At 33.3% G+C, this 19100-nt stretch overlaps 1 protein-coding gene and 1 non-coding gene across 2 annotated transcripts; both read left to right on the top strand.

The window, feature by feature from the left end:
* The first annotated feature begins 6883 nt into the window (after positions 1-6883).
* On the top strand, positions 6884-12227 carry LOC145594538 (glycosyltransferase BC10-like). Its single transcript, XM_081650853.1, has 2 exons — positions 6884-7988; positions 11205-12227. Exons 1-2 carry the CDS (start codon positions 7494-7496, stop codon positions 11841-11843), a joined length of 1134 nt encoding a protein of 377 aa, XP_081506979.1. The 5' UTR covers positions 6884-7493; the 3' UTR covers positions 11844-12227.
* A 646-nt stretch (positions 12228-12873) lies between these two features.
* TRNAH-GUG (transfer RNA histidin (anticodon GUG)) lies at positions 12874-12945 on the top strand. Its single transcript has one exon. It is a non-coding gene; the product is annotated as a tRNA-His (tRNA).
* Positions 12946-19100: the final 6155 nt, after the last annotated feature.

Here is a 19100-nt window from a genome sequence, read left to right on the forward strand (position 1 = left end):
TCTTTTATTTGTCATGCCTGGACAGTCAGTTGAATGATCGTCTTCTCAAGCCTCTCGCCGAATTAAACCTGTCTCATCTCAAAATACTTTTGTTGCCAAGATTTCTTTTCATATGGCGAATTGATGCAGAAGGTTTCTTCTGTAGTGAAAACAACCCTCTGGCTAAAGCGTTTGGTTTATTAGCTCAATGAAAAACTCTCAGTAAACCTACAGGTTTCAATCAAGGAATCACTGCAACATTTGATAATTATTGATTCATGCCTTTTAATACCGGCCTGGCTTTTGGTCCAACTAACTACCCTACAAATTTGAAAATGCAACTTATCTTATATGTATTGCCTTGAGAAAAAAACAAGAAGATTGTCACATCAACTTATCTTAGAACTGATATCTTAGTTGAAAAATTCATATCATATTATACATCAGAATTAATATGTTTTTCGCATATGATAAACAAGATTAAAATCTTGTACTTTGATTACATGAATATATAAGATTAGAAAAAATCAAAGGTTTAGGTTACATGATCCAGATTAACACTAAACACCTCGCTACATATATAGTCGATCAAGGTCATCATACTTAATGGCCTTGGAATGATCCAAAGCTCTATTCTTAGCAAGACCCCATTGAGAACAACATCTTGATTTCTTCAGCAACTGTACTCGGCAAAGAGGACAAGTATAACGACGACCATCCTTCACCCATCTATCCATACAAGATTTATGGAACATATGATTACATGACAACAATCTTATAACTCTTGTGTCACATACTTTGGCATCAACAGAATCTTGTTCTTGTTCCTCTTGCTCTTCTTGTCGCGCTACTTCTTTATCATCATAACTCAATCTCTTCCTCTTCTTCCCCTTGTTTGTAGCCCCTTCAAGACAGATAGCACAAGTAAACTCATCAAGCTTCCTAGACAAATTCCCGGCCTTATTAGCCATCTCATCCACTGCGCGCAATGATGGATGTTGCTCATGTGGTTGTTCCCGAAAATCTACCCAAGTGATCAACCACTCTTTACCGTGTGACATACAATGTCGCTCAATGTGGTTAACAATCTCATAACCAGTCCCACAAATTTCCACATCATGTGTCATGGCTACTCTAAATCGAAGACTCGAAACCTTCTTGTATAGATCATGTAACACATCATCCGGGTTAGGGTGTAACACGAATTCAAGATAATCCAATAACCAAGCCTTGCATTCTTCGCAATCTACCGGATTAAACATTCCCAATGAGAACGATCTTTCATCTCTTTTAACGTACATACTTTCATCTTCTTTGTCACAACATTTGATCGTCCTTTCCCACTCTTCGTACCATACAAGTACCTCTAATTTACGCGTTCCCGCCGGCCACTCCGAGTGATGATCACAAGCGATCACAACTTCAGAGTTCTTTTGCAAAGCCAATGATAGAAATTCTCACTTTTTTTTTTGCTCTCTATATTTTTTATGTTTTTTTTGGTTTTTTGGTATGAAGTAACTGTACCCTAGAAATATATACAAAGTGATGGATATCCTTGTAGCACAAGGATAAAGTTCTTCTTGCGCAAGACTTTCCTAAACATAATATAATAACTTATTTATGTTAATTATATCCAACTAATTTAAAGTTCGTATCTTTTGATATAGATTTTTATTTTTGGAAATATTTGACGCGTGATATGAGCATATGACTGATATCTATATGGACCAACGTATAGAAAAGTCAAAATCATTGCCGCTGAAAAATTGTTATACTCCGTAATGCAGCACGTGCCGTAACACAAGAGTTAACAATTTGTTTGTGAGGCGGTCTAAATATCAAGCATGATTAATAATTTTTATAATTTGACGGTTTATTATTGTATTCCTTAAAATAAATAAATTAGTAAAACCTTACCACCAAGCTCCTTGCTTGCGATCATTTTCTACATAATGGTAATTTAGGATATTATTGTTTGATTTATCTTACTACGTATTAAAAGTAAGTTCCTTATGCTAGTTAGGTCAAATCGGATCCAATTAATTAGGTGTGTATTTGCACCAAAATAATTAATTAGGTGTGTATACAAAGAATATTAGATTGAATAAGTTAAGCATGTATAATATTGGGTGAAAAATAAACTTTGGAAGTGATGAGTCATACCTTATACTAGTCATATATGCACGTGACAATTTAAACATTATTATATCCATTGTCCATAAAGATTAACTCATTTGGGTTATAATAAATAAAGTTAACCTGCAAATTTTCACTAATTTATACGGTTTCAATTTTTAATTTAAACTAGCCTTCTGACCCGTGCAATGCACGGGTTATTCATATAAAATTGTATTGAGAGATAAGTGAGGAAATATCAGTAAGTCATTATAGGGTATAATATGTAATCGGAAACATGATTAAAGAAATTAAAATTTTGGAACTTTAATCGAAAAAGAGGCTTAAATAGAAGGTGGAAGGGCTAAAATTAAAGAGAGAATAGGAAAAGGTTGAGTTAAAAGGGTGAGATGAAGTGTATATGAAAGATGAAGTATAAGTTTAATGAAAGAATTAAAAAAAAATGGTGTAATAAAAAATTAATAGTGTAAGATAACATGTGGCACTATGGTTAGAGAAGTGTAATAGAATGGATGGGAACATGTGTCTTTCTTAATTTCTTGGTTATAGTTTTTAAATACTAAGTATAGATTTTTTTTAATCATATATATATATTTATGCATGAAATATAAAGAGTAGTTCAAAGATTAAAGGACAAATGTTACAAACCTTCATCTTTAAACTACTCTCCATTCCTAGCTAATTAGTATAAAATACTTAGGTTCTCATGTAATTTAGAAAGGATTTTTGATACTATTTTAAGTGCTCCATATAAATAATTATCCTAAAGGACAAGTAGAGTTAATTGGGGTATAATTGTTTGTGGGTGAGAAAAAAATAAAAAATAAAGAATAACCTCATGCGGTGTAAGTTTTTTTTTGAGGGAAACCTCATGCGGTGTAAGTGAGAAAAAGAAACAACAAACTAATAACGGCTGAACTAGATAAAAAGTGTTAAAGAGTATTTTAAAAAACTAAAGTTGAAAATATATAGAATGAAGTACGGAGTAACATAAGCACAATTAGTGCCTGCTCAATTCAGCTCCAATCAGTTCAGTTCAGTTCAGTTCTAATCAGTTTAGTTCAGTTCAGCTCTAATCAATTCAATTCAACTCTAATCAGTTCAACCCCTAATTTCCTTCTCTCATAAAATATTTATTTCAGCTCTATTCAGTTCAGTAAATGTGAACATGCCCTTTGTATACAAAGTATATACTTCCTCCGTTTTCTTTTAGATGCAACACACCCTTTAGCGCGATAATTAAGAAAGGTAAGGTTTACATGATATAATAAGCTTTAAAATAGGATGAGTGGTTGTTAGGAGTGTAATTTAGTGGGTCATGTCCTTTAAATAAGTGAATATAGTATAGTTTTTCCCTAAAGTGACTTTCCTTTTATAGTGTGTTGCAAGTATTGTGACATTTCCTTTTTAGGGAAATGTTGCAAGTAAAAGAAAACGGAGGAAGTATATATTGACGAGTTAAATACAATGTTTTAATTCTATAGAGAAATGTTAATACGTATTTCATCTAAATTTATTTAGAAACGAAAGGAGTATTGGACATTTTGCACCTACTCTAATTATGAAAGATCTTGCATGGACCTGATCCACAACAAAATTATTGTGGACCTTATGGTCTCACGTGCAAGCAACAACACAGGCAGCCCGTTTTATTCTTCTCAGTCCATATACAAAACAGCCCACCTTGTTCCTACCCAACAATAAACCTCTATACGAAAACCATAGCAACGCTAAAGCTGCAAAATTCATCAATGGAAGAATCGATCTCTACGAATTGCTGAATTCATCAATGGAACAACAATATTATGTTGCTATCAATCTCAACAAATCAATTCAATATATTTCAGATTATTCGCAAATTACAATTGAAGATCTCAAAACAATGGACCCGAACAGCATGAGGTTGATGATTTTGAAGAAGACGAACCAGAGGATTGGATAACGATAATCTTCAATTGAGTGCTATTTCTACTGTAACTGATGGTGATCGAATGCTATTTGATTGCGTTTGGGTGATTTGATTAGATTTAGGATGACGATATTCAACATATTGTTTTGTGGTTTTGATTTGATTTAATTTTTTATTTATTCTGAAAAAGATGATAGACATATTGTGTAATTGATCTAATTTGGCTTCATTTTTTTTTCTTCAAATTCTGTTTTTTTTTGCTCGAAATTAGGGCTCACAAACCTTAATTTATTTTGGTTTGGTATACGCATCCTTGGGTGTGTGTGTGTGTGTTTGTGTGTGTGTGGTGCCTCGAGTGGGTGCTGCTGTTTGGTTTGGTGCGTTCTGTTTTTTAGCGTTCTGTTTTGGTTTAGTTTGCGTGTGTGCTGCGTGCTTTGGTGGGTTTGTTGCTTAGTGTTGCTGCGTGCTTTGGTGCGTGTGTGGGTTCTGTTGCGTGGTATTGTGTGTTTGCAGCACTGCGTGGTGTATTTTTGGTGTGTGTGTGGCTGCGTGTTTTGTTGCGTGGTGTTGTGTGTTTGCATCACTACGTGGTGTAGTTTTGGTGCGGTGTGGTGCTGAGGAGTGTTGTGCTGTGTTGGTGTGTTGTGCTGTGCTCGCTGTGGTTCTGTGCGCGTGTGTTGGTGTGTTGCTAGGTGCTGTGTGCTGTTGTGCACATTCTTGGTAGCATATTGTGTTGGTGTTGTGGTATTTTCTTGTGGTGTGGTGCGTGTGTTGTGTGTGTCACACCTCTCTTGTTTGATTGTTTTGCTCGTAGCTGAGTGCAACAGAGTATTATAAATCTAATAAAAGTCACTATGGTTATTTTGACATTAACGTTGCTATCCTATGGGTCACTATGCATACGGCATACCTAATTAATTGTGTTTCGTATATGATGAGTTTGAAAATTGAAAGGATTGTTATTGTGAAAGAATCAATAATGTAACAAACGTGAGTGATGTTCTTCTGAGAAAGTGTTGTCATGGTTCTCAATTTTGTTGTGACTTGTGAGTTGTGACCCTTATTTAAATATATATTGACCTCTTATATGTATATAGTGACCTCTTATATATATATAGTGATCCTTATATTTAAATATAGTTATGGTTATACATAGTGACATTTATTTAAACATAGTAACCCTTATTTAAACATATAGTGACCCTTATTTAAAATATTATCAAGTCATATTTATACATGTATACAGTGAGTCAGTGACTCTTATTTAAAATGTTATCAACCCATATTTATACATGCCTATAGTGAGTCAGTGACTCTTATTTAAATATAGTCATAGACTCATAGTTATACATAATGACCTTTATTTGAATATAGTGACCTCATTTTAATATATAGTGACCTATATTTAAATATAGTCATATATAATTATCGTATTTTTACAACATATTATTGAAATTATCTTTACATAGCCTATGTAGGATTCGAACCTACATCATTGTGCATCTGCACACTGCTCTACCAATTGAGCTAATAGGCTTTACTATTAAAAAACAATTTTCACTATTTTCCAACGAGATATAACATGATTACACAAATAGCTAATAGACCTAACACCATGTCATAATTGTCACTTATCATATCTAAATAGCTTAAAACCAACTTGTAGCTATTTTGATTTCATAAATAATCCAAAATACATCATTAATGTCTTTTTCCCTATTTTTTATGCTTCATCAACACAATATGGAGTAACACATTATACAAAGAAGTACATGTTCATTTACAACTTTTAAAACTCTTCATCAAAGTCATAATAAGCAACAGAGCACTTCCTTGGTAAGCAACAGAGCAGCACCAACAAACAAGTCAGCTTGCCCAATCTTATCATACATGCACCATAACCCCTTTTAACAACACCACACTCACATCCCTCCATTCAACCAAACAGCAGCAGCAAAATTCTTAATCTCCACCTCGTCAACAACAAAAATTAATCATAATAATTGACCATATTATTATCTACTTCAACTAATAATTGAGCAAAATTCTTAACCTGCCCTTCTAAATCATAGTTACCCTATTATCTCCTTCAACTAATAATTGACCAAATTTCAAAAAATTGAAAAAAAAACATACAGTGACCCTTCGTATTATCATCCAAATCCTCACTTTCAACAATAATTAAGCGAAATCAAAAACCCTAATTAAATAGCTAATGTATAAACATAAAACAATGAGATTCAATTTAAGTATAAATCAACATAAATTGATCAAATTGAAACCCTAATTGTTAATACTACATAAAATTCAAGCGAAAATCCCAAAAGAGCTTCAATTCAAGAAGAACAACAACATAATAAGCTTAAAAAGTTCAATAATCAACTCAAAAATAAGAAATTTACCGTAGTTATGTCCATAGTTGGAATTTGCCGAAGAAACGAAGGCCGTCTTCCTCTAAAATGTTCCACCGCCTCTAGTTATCACCATTGAAGAAGAGGCTAAGAGGTCTTGAAATGTAGAGAGAGAAAAACTCATATGGGCGAGCTTCGAAGAGAGAGAAAATGGACCTTTGAAGAAAGAAGATGGAGCTTGAAATTTGGAAGTTCATGTGAAGAGAGAGAAAGCAAAAGATAATGAAATAATTTTGTAGCTTGTTTGAATTTCCAAAACAATTAACCCATTCTATTCCTTACACACGTGACAGGTACTTGGTCCACAATAATTTATTGTGGACCAGGTTCATTTAAGAATTTTTACTCTAATTATCCTAATTACTTGGCAATCATTAGGGAAATTCCAATTTTAATTTTTTGAAAAAAAGTGCCTCCGACAAAGGCGACTACAGGACTACTGCGTGATACGAAAGACATACTCCAAAAACCTGGAAAATCCCAACATAAAATCCTCTTACGGGTACTCTCCTATATTTCTCCCCATCCCAGATTTTCTCCTCTTTCTCTTTCCATCTTTCTTTATTTCCCTAATTTCAAAACTTCCCCAATATTTTTCTTCATTTTTTAAATAATTTCTTTGACACACTCTAATTAATTTTTCCCACTTTTTTGACCACCCATTATTGCCCACTTGCCCTTCCAATTAAATAATTAAATCATAGGATGGTATGTTTTGATTTTGGTATCAGTTTATTTTGGCAATATTTTGATTAACATATCATATCACCTATTGATTTTTCTTCCCTTTTTAATCAAATATTATGTAGGATCAATCTTTGTTATTTCCCCTTTAAATAATCAATTTTACTATAAATTCAGCTCTTTTATTACAGATCTGGCATAGTTTTTGATGCTACAGAGGCTCATTTTGTGATGGGTATTGATTAATTTCATCACCCATTTCTTAGAAATTTGAGAAAATTGGGTAATTTTGGGAGTTTTGAGTGATTTTAGGCAAAAGGGTGTCTTTGATCTTGTTATTTGAGTAAATTTTGAGCAAATAAACAAGGGTTATAATGGCAATAGAAGAAGGGAAGGACCCAGTTCCTGTAACTAGAACTAGGGGTTTATCAGTGAGATTACTATTGGTATTTTTGATGTTCTTGGTGTTATGTGTGTTGTTTTCCTTCATTAGTCTTAGTACATTTAGGCGATTCGGTTTCGACAGTGTTGCCGGCGTTGTGAAGCCTAGTTTAGAGCCATGTATTGGTGAGTCTAGAGGTTTAGATCAGTGGATTAGACCCCCATCTAATTTGATGCATACAATGAGTGATGAAGAGCTCTTTTGGAGAGCCACATTGGTGCCTAAGATTAGGAAATACCCTTTTAATAGCAATCCTAAGATTGCATTCATGTTCTTGTCTAAGGGACCATTGCCTTTGGCACCTCTTTGGGAGAGGTACTTTAAGGGGCACAAGGGGCGGTTTTCGATCTATATTCATTCTTTGCCATCTTACAATGAGGAGTTTCCTCCCACATCAGTGTTTTACAAGAGACATATACCTAGCAAGGTATGATTCTCACTACCTTTGTGCTCAATTTTATTGTTAATTCATTTTTGCTAAACTGTTTGCCTTATTGTGTATGCTGCTTAGTAATCAAATCTTTATGTTTTTTATGCTATTTATGTGTTTAACTATGTAATTGCCTTCCATTATATTGATGAATATGTGCACAGATGTGAATTTTATTTTACTATGTCTATTACATTGTTGATCATATGGCTTATACTAATGTGATCCATTAGGAGTATTCTGATCGATTTGCGAGGTTTTAGGTGTGACTGTCTATTAGGGGTGTTCTGACGAGTCCCATGCTTTAAGAAAAATAAAAATTCAGTGATCAAGCCTTTAACTTATTGTGCGGCTTTCATAATAGAGGTAGAACCCAAATTATGTTGTTGTGAGAAGGAAAGAGAGTATCTTAGTAATGAGTTAAATTAGTGTTATGCAATTAATATATGCTGTTACTATCTCATTAATTTTCCAATCAATTGTCTATGAACAGTCTTTGTCCAATTGCGGCATATGGTTGCATGAAGTTGATTGTCCTGAAACTGCCACTGTTAGGACCTTTTGTAAGATACCGGATTTATGTAATGGTATGTGTAACTTTAAGTAAGCATTGATTGCAAGGACTGTTTCTATTTGCACCCCTGATGATAGTTAGAATTTGATTGATATGTAACTCTTGCTCCTCTTAAGGCACCATGCCATTTAAGATGTTGTGCACTGTATTCAATTAGATAACTTTAAGCTTGTAGAAGCTTCAATGTAAAATGATACAACAAAATTGACTCGCAGCAATCTTATATAGTCCATACCTCGTTAATCTTACAGGCGATTTAGTCACTAAAATGTTGTTGAAGATATCTTGCTTTGCTACTCTCTGAGCTGTTGTGAAATATCAATACTCAGAATTTCATAATGGATTAGAGGATGGGTTATAGCTTTATATTATCTGTGTTTAATTTTTGAATTGAGAACTAATATATTTCCCTGTCTTATATAAGTTGTGATCTTTTGACCTTTAGTGAGGGTTATTTTGAGAGGTAGTGTAGACCCTAGAGGACTTGAACCCTTGTGGAAGAACAAGTTTTGAACATATCTCCATGTCCTTCTCACCTTCCAAAGTGAGCACATCTTTAAGGCCTTGTTTGGCAACTAATTGTTAGTAAGTTGCATTAGGTGGGTTGACTAGTTGTTGGTTAAGTGTTTGGTAAATTGCAGTTAGTTGATAGTTAACTATGTAAAATTACTAATAAAGATATTGGCATAATTTTTTGCCAGGTTTTGAGAACTTTCGGTAAAAGGTTAATTTGAGTAACTTAAGGATTGACTACATAGCCTACATCTTCAACTCTTTCTTCCAAAAAGTTTCCCTAATCTCTTTTCATATTAGCCTTTGGGACTCAAATCTCTCTTCCAATCTTTTTTTAACCAATATCCTTTTTGAGGATTGGAACCTGTCAAACCTTTCTTTTGGCCTTAAACTTCTCTCAACCAATTGCCCTGGATCTATTTGTGTACTCAGTGCATTCATCGGAGCTTACAATCAGCCACTAAATTTGGATAGTAAATTAACGATTTGAGTGATTGCTGGATTCTAATGTGCTTTCTGTAGTGAAGTATAGATTATTATATAGACGGGCTATTTTCAGAGCCCTTTGATGTTGAAGGAACAAGATTAATGCTGGTGCAATTACTGGATTTTTATTAGCTTCATACATGTGTGGGGAAAAAGGCATGTATGAACATATGGAGGGTCAGCATCAATTCCTGAGAAGATTAAAGTAAGCTGTGGAGGAACTTTTTTTGGTGTTTTTTTGGGTATGATGCTTTGGTCAGGTGCAAAAGTCTAGTACTTTGTATTTGTTTGGCTCTAGGGATTTAAATTTTGAATTTGTTGTCTTAGTGATTGGGGATTTCAGATACTGGTTAAGGCAGTCTTGCATAGCCTGTGTAGTGTGTAGTACTAAGTCCAAATTGTTTGGCCCTAACCCAATGTCCTTCAAATTATTACTGTATTAATTTCGTTGGTCCGTGGTTGCTAACAAATTCCTGGTTTATTTTGCAACTTTCTCGTTCTCTGCTCAAGATGTTATGTACCCTTATTATTGGTAAAATGTTATGCTTTTACTGATAGATTTCCTCTCATAATATCTGAGTTATTCCACGTGCCATAGCTGCACAACTTAACAAGGGAGCCTTTCTGTAAAGCCTGAGCCATTTAGCTTGGGAATCTAAGCATATTCTTCCCCAACTAGAGAGCACTCTGGTTTACATGCTCTGAAAATTCTGATGACTTGCGCAATGTGATAATCTGGGATATGGCCGTATTCTCCTTAGCAGTTTGAGAGTATTCTTGGGTCTTTAGTCACTATTGAGATCTTCATATTTATAATTGACAAAGTGACTGGCAGACAAGTAATTTTGTGAAATTTCGTAGGTTTTAAACATGATGAGAAATCCTCTATGTGTGGGGCTAAGTATACATGTGTCTTTAATGACACTGTCCTGATTTTTCTGCTGTTAATGCATGATTCTTGGTCTGTTTTCACTTGTCTGTACTTTGCTCAGTTAAATTGGAGATTTTACTGAGAGCCCTCCAGGCTTGTCTATTACTTGTTTATTTGCCTCTGATGTCCATTCACTCCAAATTACAGATCAGACCTATAAATTATCCTGCAAGTTTCTGGGTATTGTGAAGGCTTGCTCAAATGTTAATTACTTTGCAAGATGTCGTCTGCCAGTGCGTTAAGTTTGTAATCTTGGGCGGATAATAATTTTTAGCTAATTATAAATTTATGAGGTTGTGATGATAGAATGAATCCCTGGTTTTTTTTTTTTTTTTTTTTTTTAAAAAAAAAAAAAAAAAAAAAAAAAAAAACCAGGGATTCATTCTTTGGTGAATGTCACGATTTTGAGGAAGATGAATGGATTCAAGTTCAGTGGTCGGTTTGTTTGTGATGTGAAAGTCTGTGTTGGAGATGAGAAAGTTGGTGGTAACAAGTGTTAAGATCATGGGCGGATTTAACAGTGGATTTGTATTGTCACTAGCATGTTAATTGTAATGAATTATAATATGTGAATTAATTTAGCTAAATTGCAATTTATATCCTTACTGACTTACTGAAATAAAATTTATTTTTTTTGATATATTGCTTGTATCAAATATTTAGAACTAGAAATATGGCTAATTTACCCTTTTGCATTTTTGTTTTGCAGGTGGCAGAATGGGGTAGGATGAGCATGTGTGATGCCGAAAGAAGGCTCCTTGCCAATGCATTGCTTGATTTTTCAAATGAGTGGTTCATACTTCTTTCTGAATCTTGCATTCCAATCTACAATTTTAGCACAACTCTGAATTACATCACAGGATCCAAGTATAGCTTTATTGGTGCCTTTGATGACGCTGGACCATATGGGAGGGGACGATATAATGAGAGCATGGCCCCTGAGGTTAATCTATCCGACTGGCGTAAAGGATCTCAATGGTTTGAAATCGATAGAAGATTGGCAATTAACATAGTTGAAGACACTATCTATCACCCCAAGTTTGAAGCGTTTTGTAGGCCTCATTGTTATGTGGATGAGCACTATTTTCCCACCATGCTTACGATCCGAGCGCCAAATCTTCTGGCAAACAGAAGTATCACTTGGGTGGATTGGTCTAGAGGTGGTGCGCACCCTGCTACTTTTGGAAAAGGGGATATCACAGTGGAGTTCTTTAAGAAGGTTAGGGAGAGTAAGACTTGTGAATACAATGGGAGAAATACTACCATGTGTTTTCTCTTTGCTAGGAAATTTGCACCAAGCTCCTTGGAGCCGTTGTTGCAATTAGCACCTGAGGTTCTCGGTCTCTGACATTTAATTTTGGTAAACACATCTGATTTTGAAGATTACAAATGCAGAAATTAAAAGAGTATAAGAGATCTTCAGAATTTTGAAACATGAAGTATAAAACCACAGCTCGCAGTTTTTACTGTGTACCCAGATGGCAAATTCTGCATCCTCTTTCTTTGGCCTACATTTACCCAGAATATTTCTGGTGTATAAAGCTGTTTAGCGCCAGTACCATAATAGGAGAATTATATTGATGAGATCTTGTAGATTTTAGAATAATGCTGGATGTAATTGAGGCTTAGATTTTTGAACTTTTGTGCTTGTGTATAGGTGTGGCATAACACAAGACGATATTGCAGGAGTTAAATGATATATACTAGAGATGCATCGCTCTCATTTTTGTCAGTTTTGATGGATATTTAGCAGTAATTGAACTTTGGAGTTAGATGCGTTTTTAAGCCTCTTAGCCTTTATCAATGAATCAACTTACACAGCTAAGCTGGTTTAGCATAATCGACAGAGGGTTTCTGTACATGAAGATTAGAGCTTCTTCATTCTGAATCTTATACTGCATCTAATGAATACCGTGGGAGTACAGTTGCTAAACAGCCTGATAGAATCGGAAAGGTGCAGGAAAATGAGCAGTCTAAGATAATACGCATGGATAAAAATGGTCGAGTCACCTATACTTCCTGTTGTCCCAAAGTTCAAAAAGGGGCTACAATAGTTCTGATTTTACATTTGATTCAGGGTTCTGTTACTTCTATCTATATAAGAAGTCTAGCTAAAATTCATTTTTCGTTCAATGTATTTTACCAAATTATCGTCTTTTTCTTTGAATCATTATCTCTATATAAGGGTATCATGAATGAACAAAAAAAATTTTCAAATCCAGAAAATAATTCATTTCTGTAGGAGGCTAAATAGAAATTTGGTACATGAAATATTATAAAAGGATAATATAATAGATTGCTTGTTGTTTTATCATTTGATTTTGCTATGTTTTATATCAAAGTTTATATAATTAAAACATGCAATTTATACCAATCAAGTGGCTGTAGTTTAGTGGTTAGAATTCCACGTTGTGGCCGTGGAGACCTGGGCTCGAATCCCAGCAGCCACATTTTTTGCTCCTATTTTCTATTGGTCAACTTTCATAGTATTCCAATTATACATCTTCTTTGAATCCCAAGAATTTCATTTCATCTAAATCGATCAATACATTGGTCAAAGCTCAGATCTATTTATTCTATATAAAGTTTGTTCCGTTCCATGAAAAGTATTATAAAAGGAATAAACCTTCTGTTAAAAAAAGTTACAAATGAGAAATGCAAATAATATTCGATCTCATATTTTAAATGTTATAGAGTACCAATACTGTTATATGAGAGAGAACAAATATTGAATGCAAAATTAACAAGAAAAAACAGACATGGATTTATGTGGTTCACCAACGATGTGTTGGCTACGTCCACGGGTAGGCGAGAGTAATAGTTAAATTGATCTTGGGGATTACAGATTCAGAGCAGATTTGAGACCAATCACAGAAACAGATTGATTGTCTTTAGAATTTCTAATGTTATCTCTCTCAGATCTCACATATGAGAAATACACAAAAGACTCTCATATTTCTGAATAATCACTCAACTAATGATTGTCACGGCTAGGAAATAATCTAGGGGAATTTACAATATTCTCTGTGTGTTTTTTCTTGTTAAGAAAGTCACAAAAGAGAAATGCAAATAATATTTGATCTCATATTTTAAATGTTATAGAGTACCATTACTGTTATAACATATGTGAGAAAGAACAAATATTGATTGTAAAATTAACCAAAAAAAAAAAAAAGACACATATTTACGTGGTTTACCAACGATGTGTTGGCTACGTCCACGGGCAGGCGAGAGTAATAGTTAAATTGATCTTGGGGAATAGACTTTACAGATTCAGAACAGATTTGAGACCAGTCACAGAAACACACTTATTGTCTCTCAGATTTCTAATGTTATCAGATGAGAAATACACAAAAGACTATCAGATTTCTGAATAATCACTCAACTAATGTGTCACGGCTAGGAAATAACCTTAGGGGTATTTATAATAACCCATACTCTAGAAAAGATAGACTTTATTTAAGGAAATAAAGCCCACGAACAAAGTATCCAAAATCGGCCAAAAGTGCCGAGGCACGTGCCTCCTTTAGGCACGGGCGTGTCTCAAGTCCAAAACGTACCAGAATTGAAAATCTACTGAGGCACGAATGTGCCTCATCGAAACTCCGTCTAGGCACGGACGTGTCTCCTGATGGCACGGACTTTCCTGTGAGTCTTCAATACTTCTTTGTCGAGGCATGTCTATGCCTCTCCAAGGCATGGACGTGTCTTGCCCTACTTTCCTAGTTTCTGACGTTTATCTTCCAAGCTCCCGATTTAACGCATATTTCTAACAATTACTTCCTCCGTTTTTTTTAACTTTCAACACACCTATTTGGCACGCATTTTAAGAGAGATATTAGACTAGGTAAACGAATAATTAAATCGCAAATTTTACACCGTTAAGAAGAAAGGGATAAGTTGCTACGGTTAAAATTTCATAGCTTAATTAATTATTTTACCTAGTCTAATCACCTCCTCGAAAAGCGTGATAAAAGGTGTGTTGCAACTATTAAAAAACAGAGGAAGTACAATATAATAAAACCAAACGAGTATAACACATATGATAAGTGAATGATGGGTGTGACACAAATACAAGTGAATCCATTAGACATGAACTTCTTTGAATTCAAATATATCATTTCATGTTAATCGATCAATACATTGGTCAAAGCCTCAGATTTATTTATTTACTCCATACAAAGTTTTGTTCCACAAAGTCTTAAAAAAAGGTTTATTTAAATTATTTGTTAAAGGAAAACGTAAATAAGATTTCACTTACATTTAAATTGTTACAAGGTACCATCAAAATTTTAACCAAATAAATCAACATCAAAACAGTATAATAAAACCACACAAGTGTAACACAAATAATAAGTGAATATTAATACAAGGATGAAATAGAAAAGCTTAATTAGTTCAAAGCAAAAATTGGTGCGCAAATGTAGTAATCTGGAAAAAGAATATCATGCGTAATCAAATGACAAACATAAAAAGATTAGTGGAGTATGGAATATGATGGAGAATATATATTAAGAAAAAAGAGGCCTCAGTTAATTTGTAGTAGGAAACTTCTGGAAATTACACACTCGGCAATGTTGGCATGTCGACAACTATTAAGGTCAAAAAAATACATGCTTGTTCCAGCTCCAGTCCAACATCACAGGACGTTTTAATCACGCCGATTATTTCGCATAAACTTAATATTTTGGAACCAAGATTTTTTTGATTCTACTCCCTTTGTTTTATAATAATTGCAAAACTTATCAACATACATGTCAATATACAACTTTAATCAATAATTTTCATAACTATTTATACTTAAGAAGTATATACAAAGTTTAAAAGGTTAATATAATAATGAAAATATACTTAGAAACTAATTAAAAAATATTTTATATGGTAACATATGTTTTTATGTATTGGTAAAATGTATGATCTAAGTATAAAAATAGTGTAAAATTCAAAGTATTGCGGTTGTGAAGTTCAGTTCAGCTGAGTTCAGTCAATGAGAACAGACCCTTACTCATCACTCATCCCAAATTAATAGTCACAATCACATTTTTTTTTTTTTTAAATCCCCTATTGTGAATTTGTGACCACTAGAACTCTAGAAGTACTTAAAAGTTTCAAATCATGATAAATTTTTGGTAACCTTATGAATCTTATGATTATCAGTTTTGTTACAGAGATTGAATTGGGTGGAGACCATGGAGTAAACGTTAATGTTATCCATGTTCAATGTACAATTAAGATAAGGTCTAATTAACTTAGATAAGTTCATGTAAATTTTAATTAGATAAGATAGATAAATTTACATAAGATGGTAAAAGGTATGTGGATAGAACACACTTTAGTCCCATAAAATGTAGTAACATAATAACATTTATTGAATTTTTATTCTTTTAGGATGGCCCAAATTTTGAATTAGTTGAAAGAATATAATTAGTTCATTAGGCCATGTCCCTATTGACCGGAGGAGTAACCTATATAAACTTTAACATTTGAACATCAAGGTCTCTAGCGTGGTCGTGTTCTATACTAAATCAAATTAATCGTCATAATTGTAAGATATAAACCTTTCTACTAAATCAAATTCGGCTTGGTGCATGATATTTCTAAGCTCTTGGGTGCTTAAAGGGTGATGTAAGACACTATAATTTCTTAAACGTTAAACAAATAACTTTAACTTTATTAAAATAAACTTTAGTGAGAGTACATTTTAGTATGATATTAGATGTCGATATATTAATCAAACAAGAGAGAAGTGTGGCTGTTTGTTTGCAAACTACCATCTCTAACCCTACCAGAGTGTAAACATCATATAAATGGGCCCCATTTCCAGCCCAAACCCAACGGCAGCATATGCCCCCAACATCACTCATTCACACATCCCATTTCATCATACATTTATTTTTTGAATTGAATTTTATAACTTTCAAACTTTTCATAAATTTAATTATAAGGTAAAAATTTAAGTTAAACAAGTAATTGTACATGTGTGACATCTATTATTAAGAATTTCTAAGTAGTTTGGAATAAGTTAATATGGTTGAGAATGACTAATGACCAATAGGGCAATGACTATTGACTAATGTGGTAGAAATCTTTACTTGAGAGTGTATTATACGTAAAAACTAATTGATTGATTGAGTTTATTAATCCTATGTAGTTAACTACAATCCTTTGATGCTAATTTGTTATAAAAGTCGACGTGTATATATTTACATACCTCTACGCCCCCTCCACATCATCAATATTTAAAACTTATATTATATGGTCGGTAAGAATATTTATTATTTATCCATATTTTAATAGTAGAATGTATTATAGAATGTTTTTTTAGAGGTACACTTCTTTGTACTACATAAGTCCTTTGTTTCATTTGAATCGTGATAAATTGGCTAGCTAGGTTTATTTGCCGACATACAATTTTGACAATTTACAATTGACATATTGAAATACAAGTATATATAACGGTGTTTATTATCTTATAATGTGTAAAAGGACATGTTATATTCACTTAGATTTATTTATTTTATTATTTTTCAACTTATTTTACACATAAAATATGTATCTTATCTGAGCTAACAGTTTCTTATTAGAATTTATCCAAACTTATTTTTAGAATAGATTATAGCCTATTTATGCAAATTAGTACCAAAACATAATCAAATTATGCATATACAAAGTATACTTCACATTTTCGCAAACTTTATAATTTGAAGAAAAATAAGTCAATCATAAACTCATAATTAATTATTTTTCAATGGACCACTAGAAAATTTTCGCAAATATTACAACTAAAAAGAAACATATAAAGTACTCCGTAAGAGATACGAGGCTAAAACGCATCTCATGCATGTTGATAGCCCCCGGCTAGTCTAAAGCTCCTTGACCCCCTTCACTTCAACTCCAAGAGAATGGAATTCTCCCCAACCCACCATTCCTCTTCAATCCTCGTAAACCTAAACAATAATTCAAGTAATCCTCAAGAAAAAAAACCTTTAACTTGAAACCATGAAAAATGCAAATTATGACAAAGACAAACACTATAAAAAAAACAAGTTTTGAATTTTGATAGTACAATACACTATTCTTTTAGCATAAAAGTTACTCAAACAAACAAGTTTTTATGGTAAAAATCATAAACAAACTCACAAAAACAAAACATAAAAATCGTACCAAAAAAATCATGGACAATGGACACCATGTGATGTTAATTTCATATTAATCATAATTAATGAGATTATATAATCAATTATACCACTCATTAAAATTGAGAGATTGTTATATAAACTAGGTGCACGATGCACCAATGAGTATTTTGTTCTCATTTTAATAATGTTATTTATTTAATCATTATTAAATAAAGGGTAAAAACTAACTGTAAATTAGTTAAATAAATGATACATCCATGTGTATCAGTGTATATAACAATTTTCGCTTAAGATCTACTCATACAAAACAAGTTTCTATGGTAAAAATCATAAACAAACTCACACAAACAAAACATAAAAATCGTACCAAAAAAATTATGAACAATTGGACAATGGACACCATGTGATGTTAATTTCATATTAATCATAATTAGTGGGATAATAATCAATTATAACACCCATTAATTAAAATTAAAAAACCCTACTAATGTGGGCCCCCACTTTACACAGCTGGCAACCCGCTAATAGCTACTCTAAAAACCTCGGTCAGCTGCCCGTTCCAACAACTCACCTGCCCGTCTTCTCCCCTCTATAAAACCCCACATTTCACCTTCATTCTCACGAACTCTCAACTTTCTCTCTCCTCCATTTTACTGCAACAAAAAACCTCCATTTTCTCTCTCCTCAGAAAACCTTCAACTTCTTCAACAATGGCGAAATCAGTTCAAGCTTCTTTCATGGCGGTCATCTTCGTCATCTTCGCCATCATCAGCGTCGCCATGGCAGCTGATGCTCCAGCTCCAAGCCCTACCTCCGCCGCCGGAATTGTCTCTCCGTCGCTCGCCGGTGGTCTCGCCGTTGCAATCGCCGCCGTATTCTTCGGTTCTTTTCTCTCGATCTGAGGAATTGATGTTATGGATAAACTAGTGAATTTTCTGGAGATTCTGATTTTGTTCTTGCGGATGGTATCGTGATTTTCTAGGGTTTCAGTAGTAATAATAGTATTATATATATACATTTCGATATATATATTATGAATTATCGTTGATTATCTTAGGGTTTGATGTTCTAGTTTTGGTATTTGATTAACTTTTGAGTGTGTTCTTAGGATTTTCGTTTTTGTTCGCAGTTTGATGCGTTTGTGCGTACATTTATTAGCACATATTTTGTTTTTGCGTTATTTATATTAATGATTATGGTTTAAAATAATTATCTATTCCTTCTCGTATTTCTTAGGCTATTTATTAATCATTTGTTTAATTTTTTTTTTTTTCATGCAATTGCAAAATATGATTGAAAACAGAGTAAAATTGCAGTAATTTTTTTTTTTTTTTTTTATTATTTGAGCTGCTTCTGTAAAATTATTGAACATTTAACTCTTATTTATTTATTTATTTTTTTGAATAATGAACATTTAACTCTTATTATTGGGGGGAATTAATCAATTTTTACAAATAATTGAGCGT

Source organism: Chenopodium album, chromosome 19 (genome assembly GCF_948465745.1).
Source record: "Chenopodium album chromosome 19, dcCheAlbu1.1, whole genome shotgun sequence".
In the NCBI taxonomy this organism is placed as follows: domain Eukaryota; kingdom Viridiplantae; phylum Streptophyta; class Magnoliopsida; order Caryophyllales; family Amaranthaceae; genus Chenopodium; species Chenopodium album.

Excerpts from the sequence above, each read along its gene's own strand:
- LOC145594538 (XM_081650853.1), top strand. The coding sequence starts at position 7,494 with ATGGCAATAGAAGAAGGGAAGGACCCAGTTCCTGTAACTAGAACTAGG. Across the intron at positions 7,989-11,204 it reads AGAGACATATACCTAGCAAG|GTGGCAGAATGGGGTAGGAT; the intron begins GTATGATTCTCA and ends TTTGTTTTGCAG.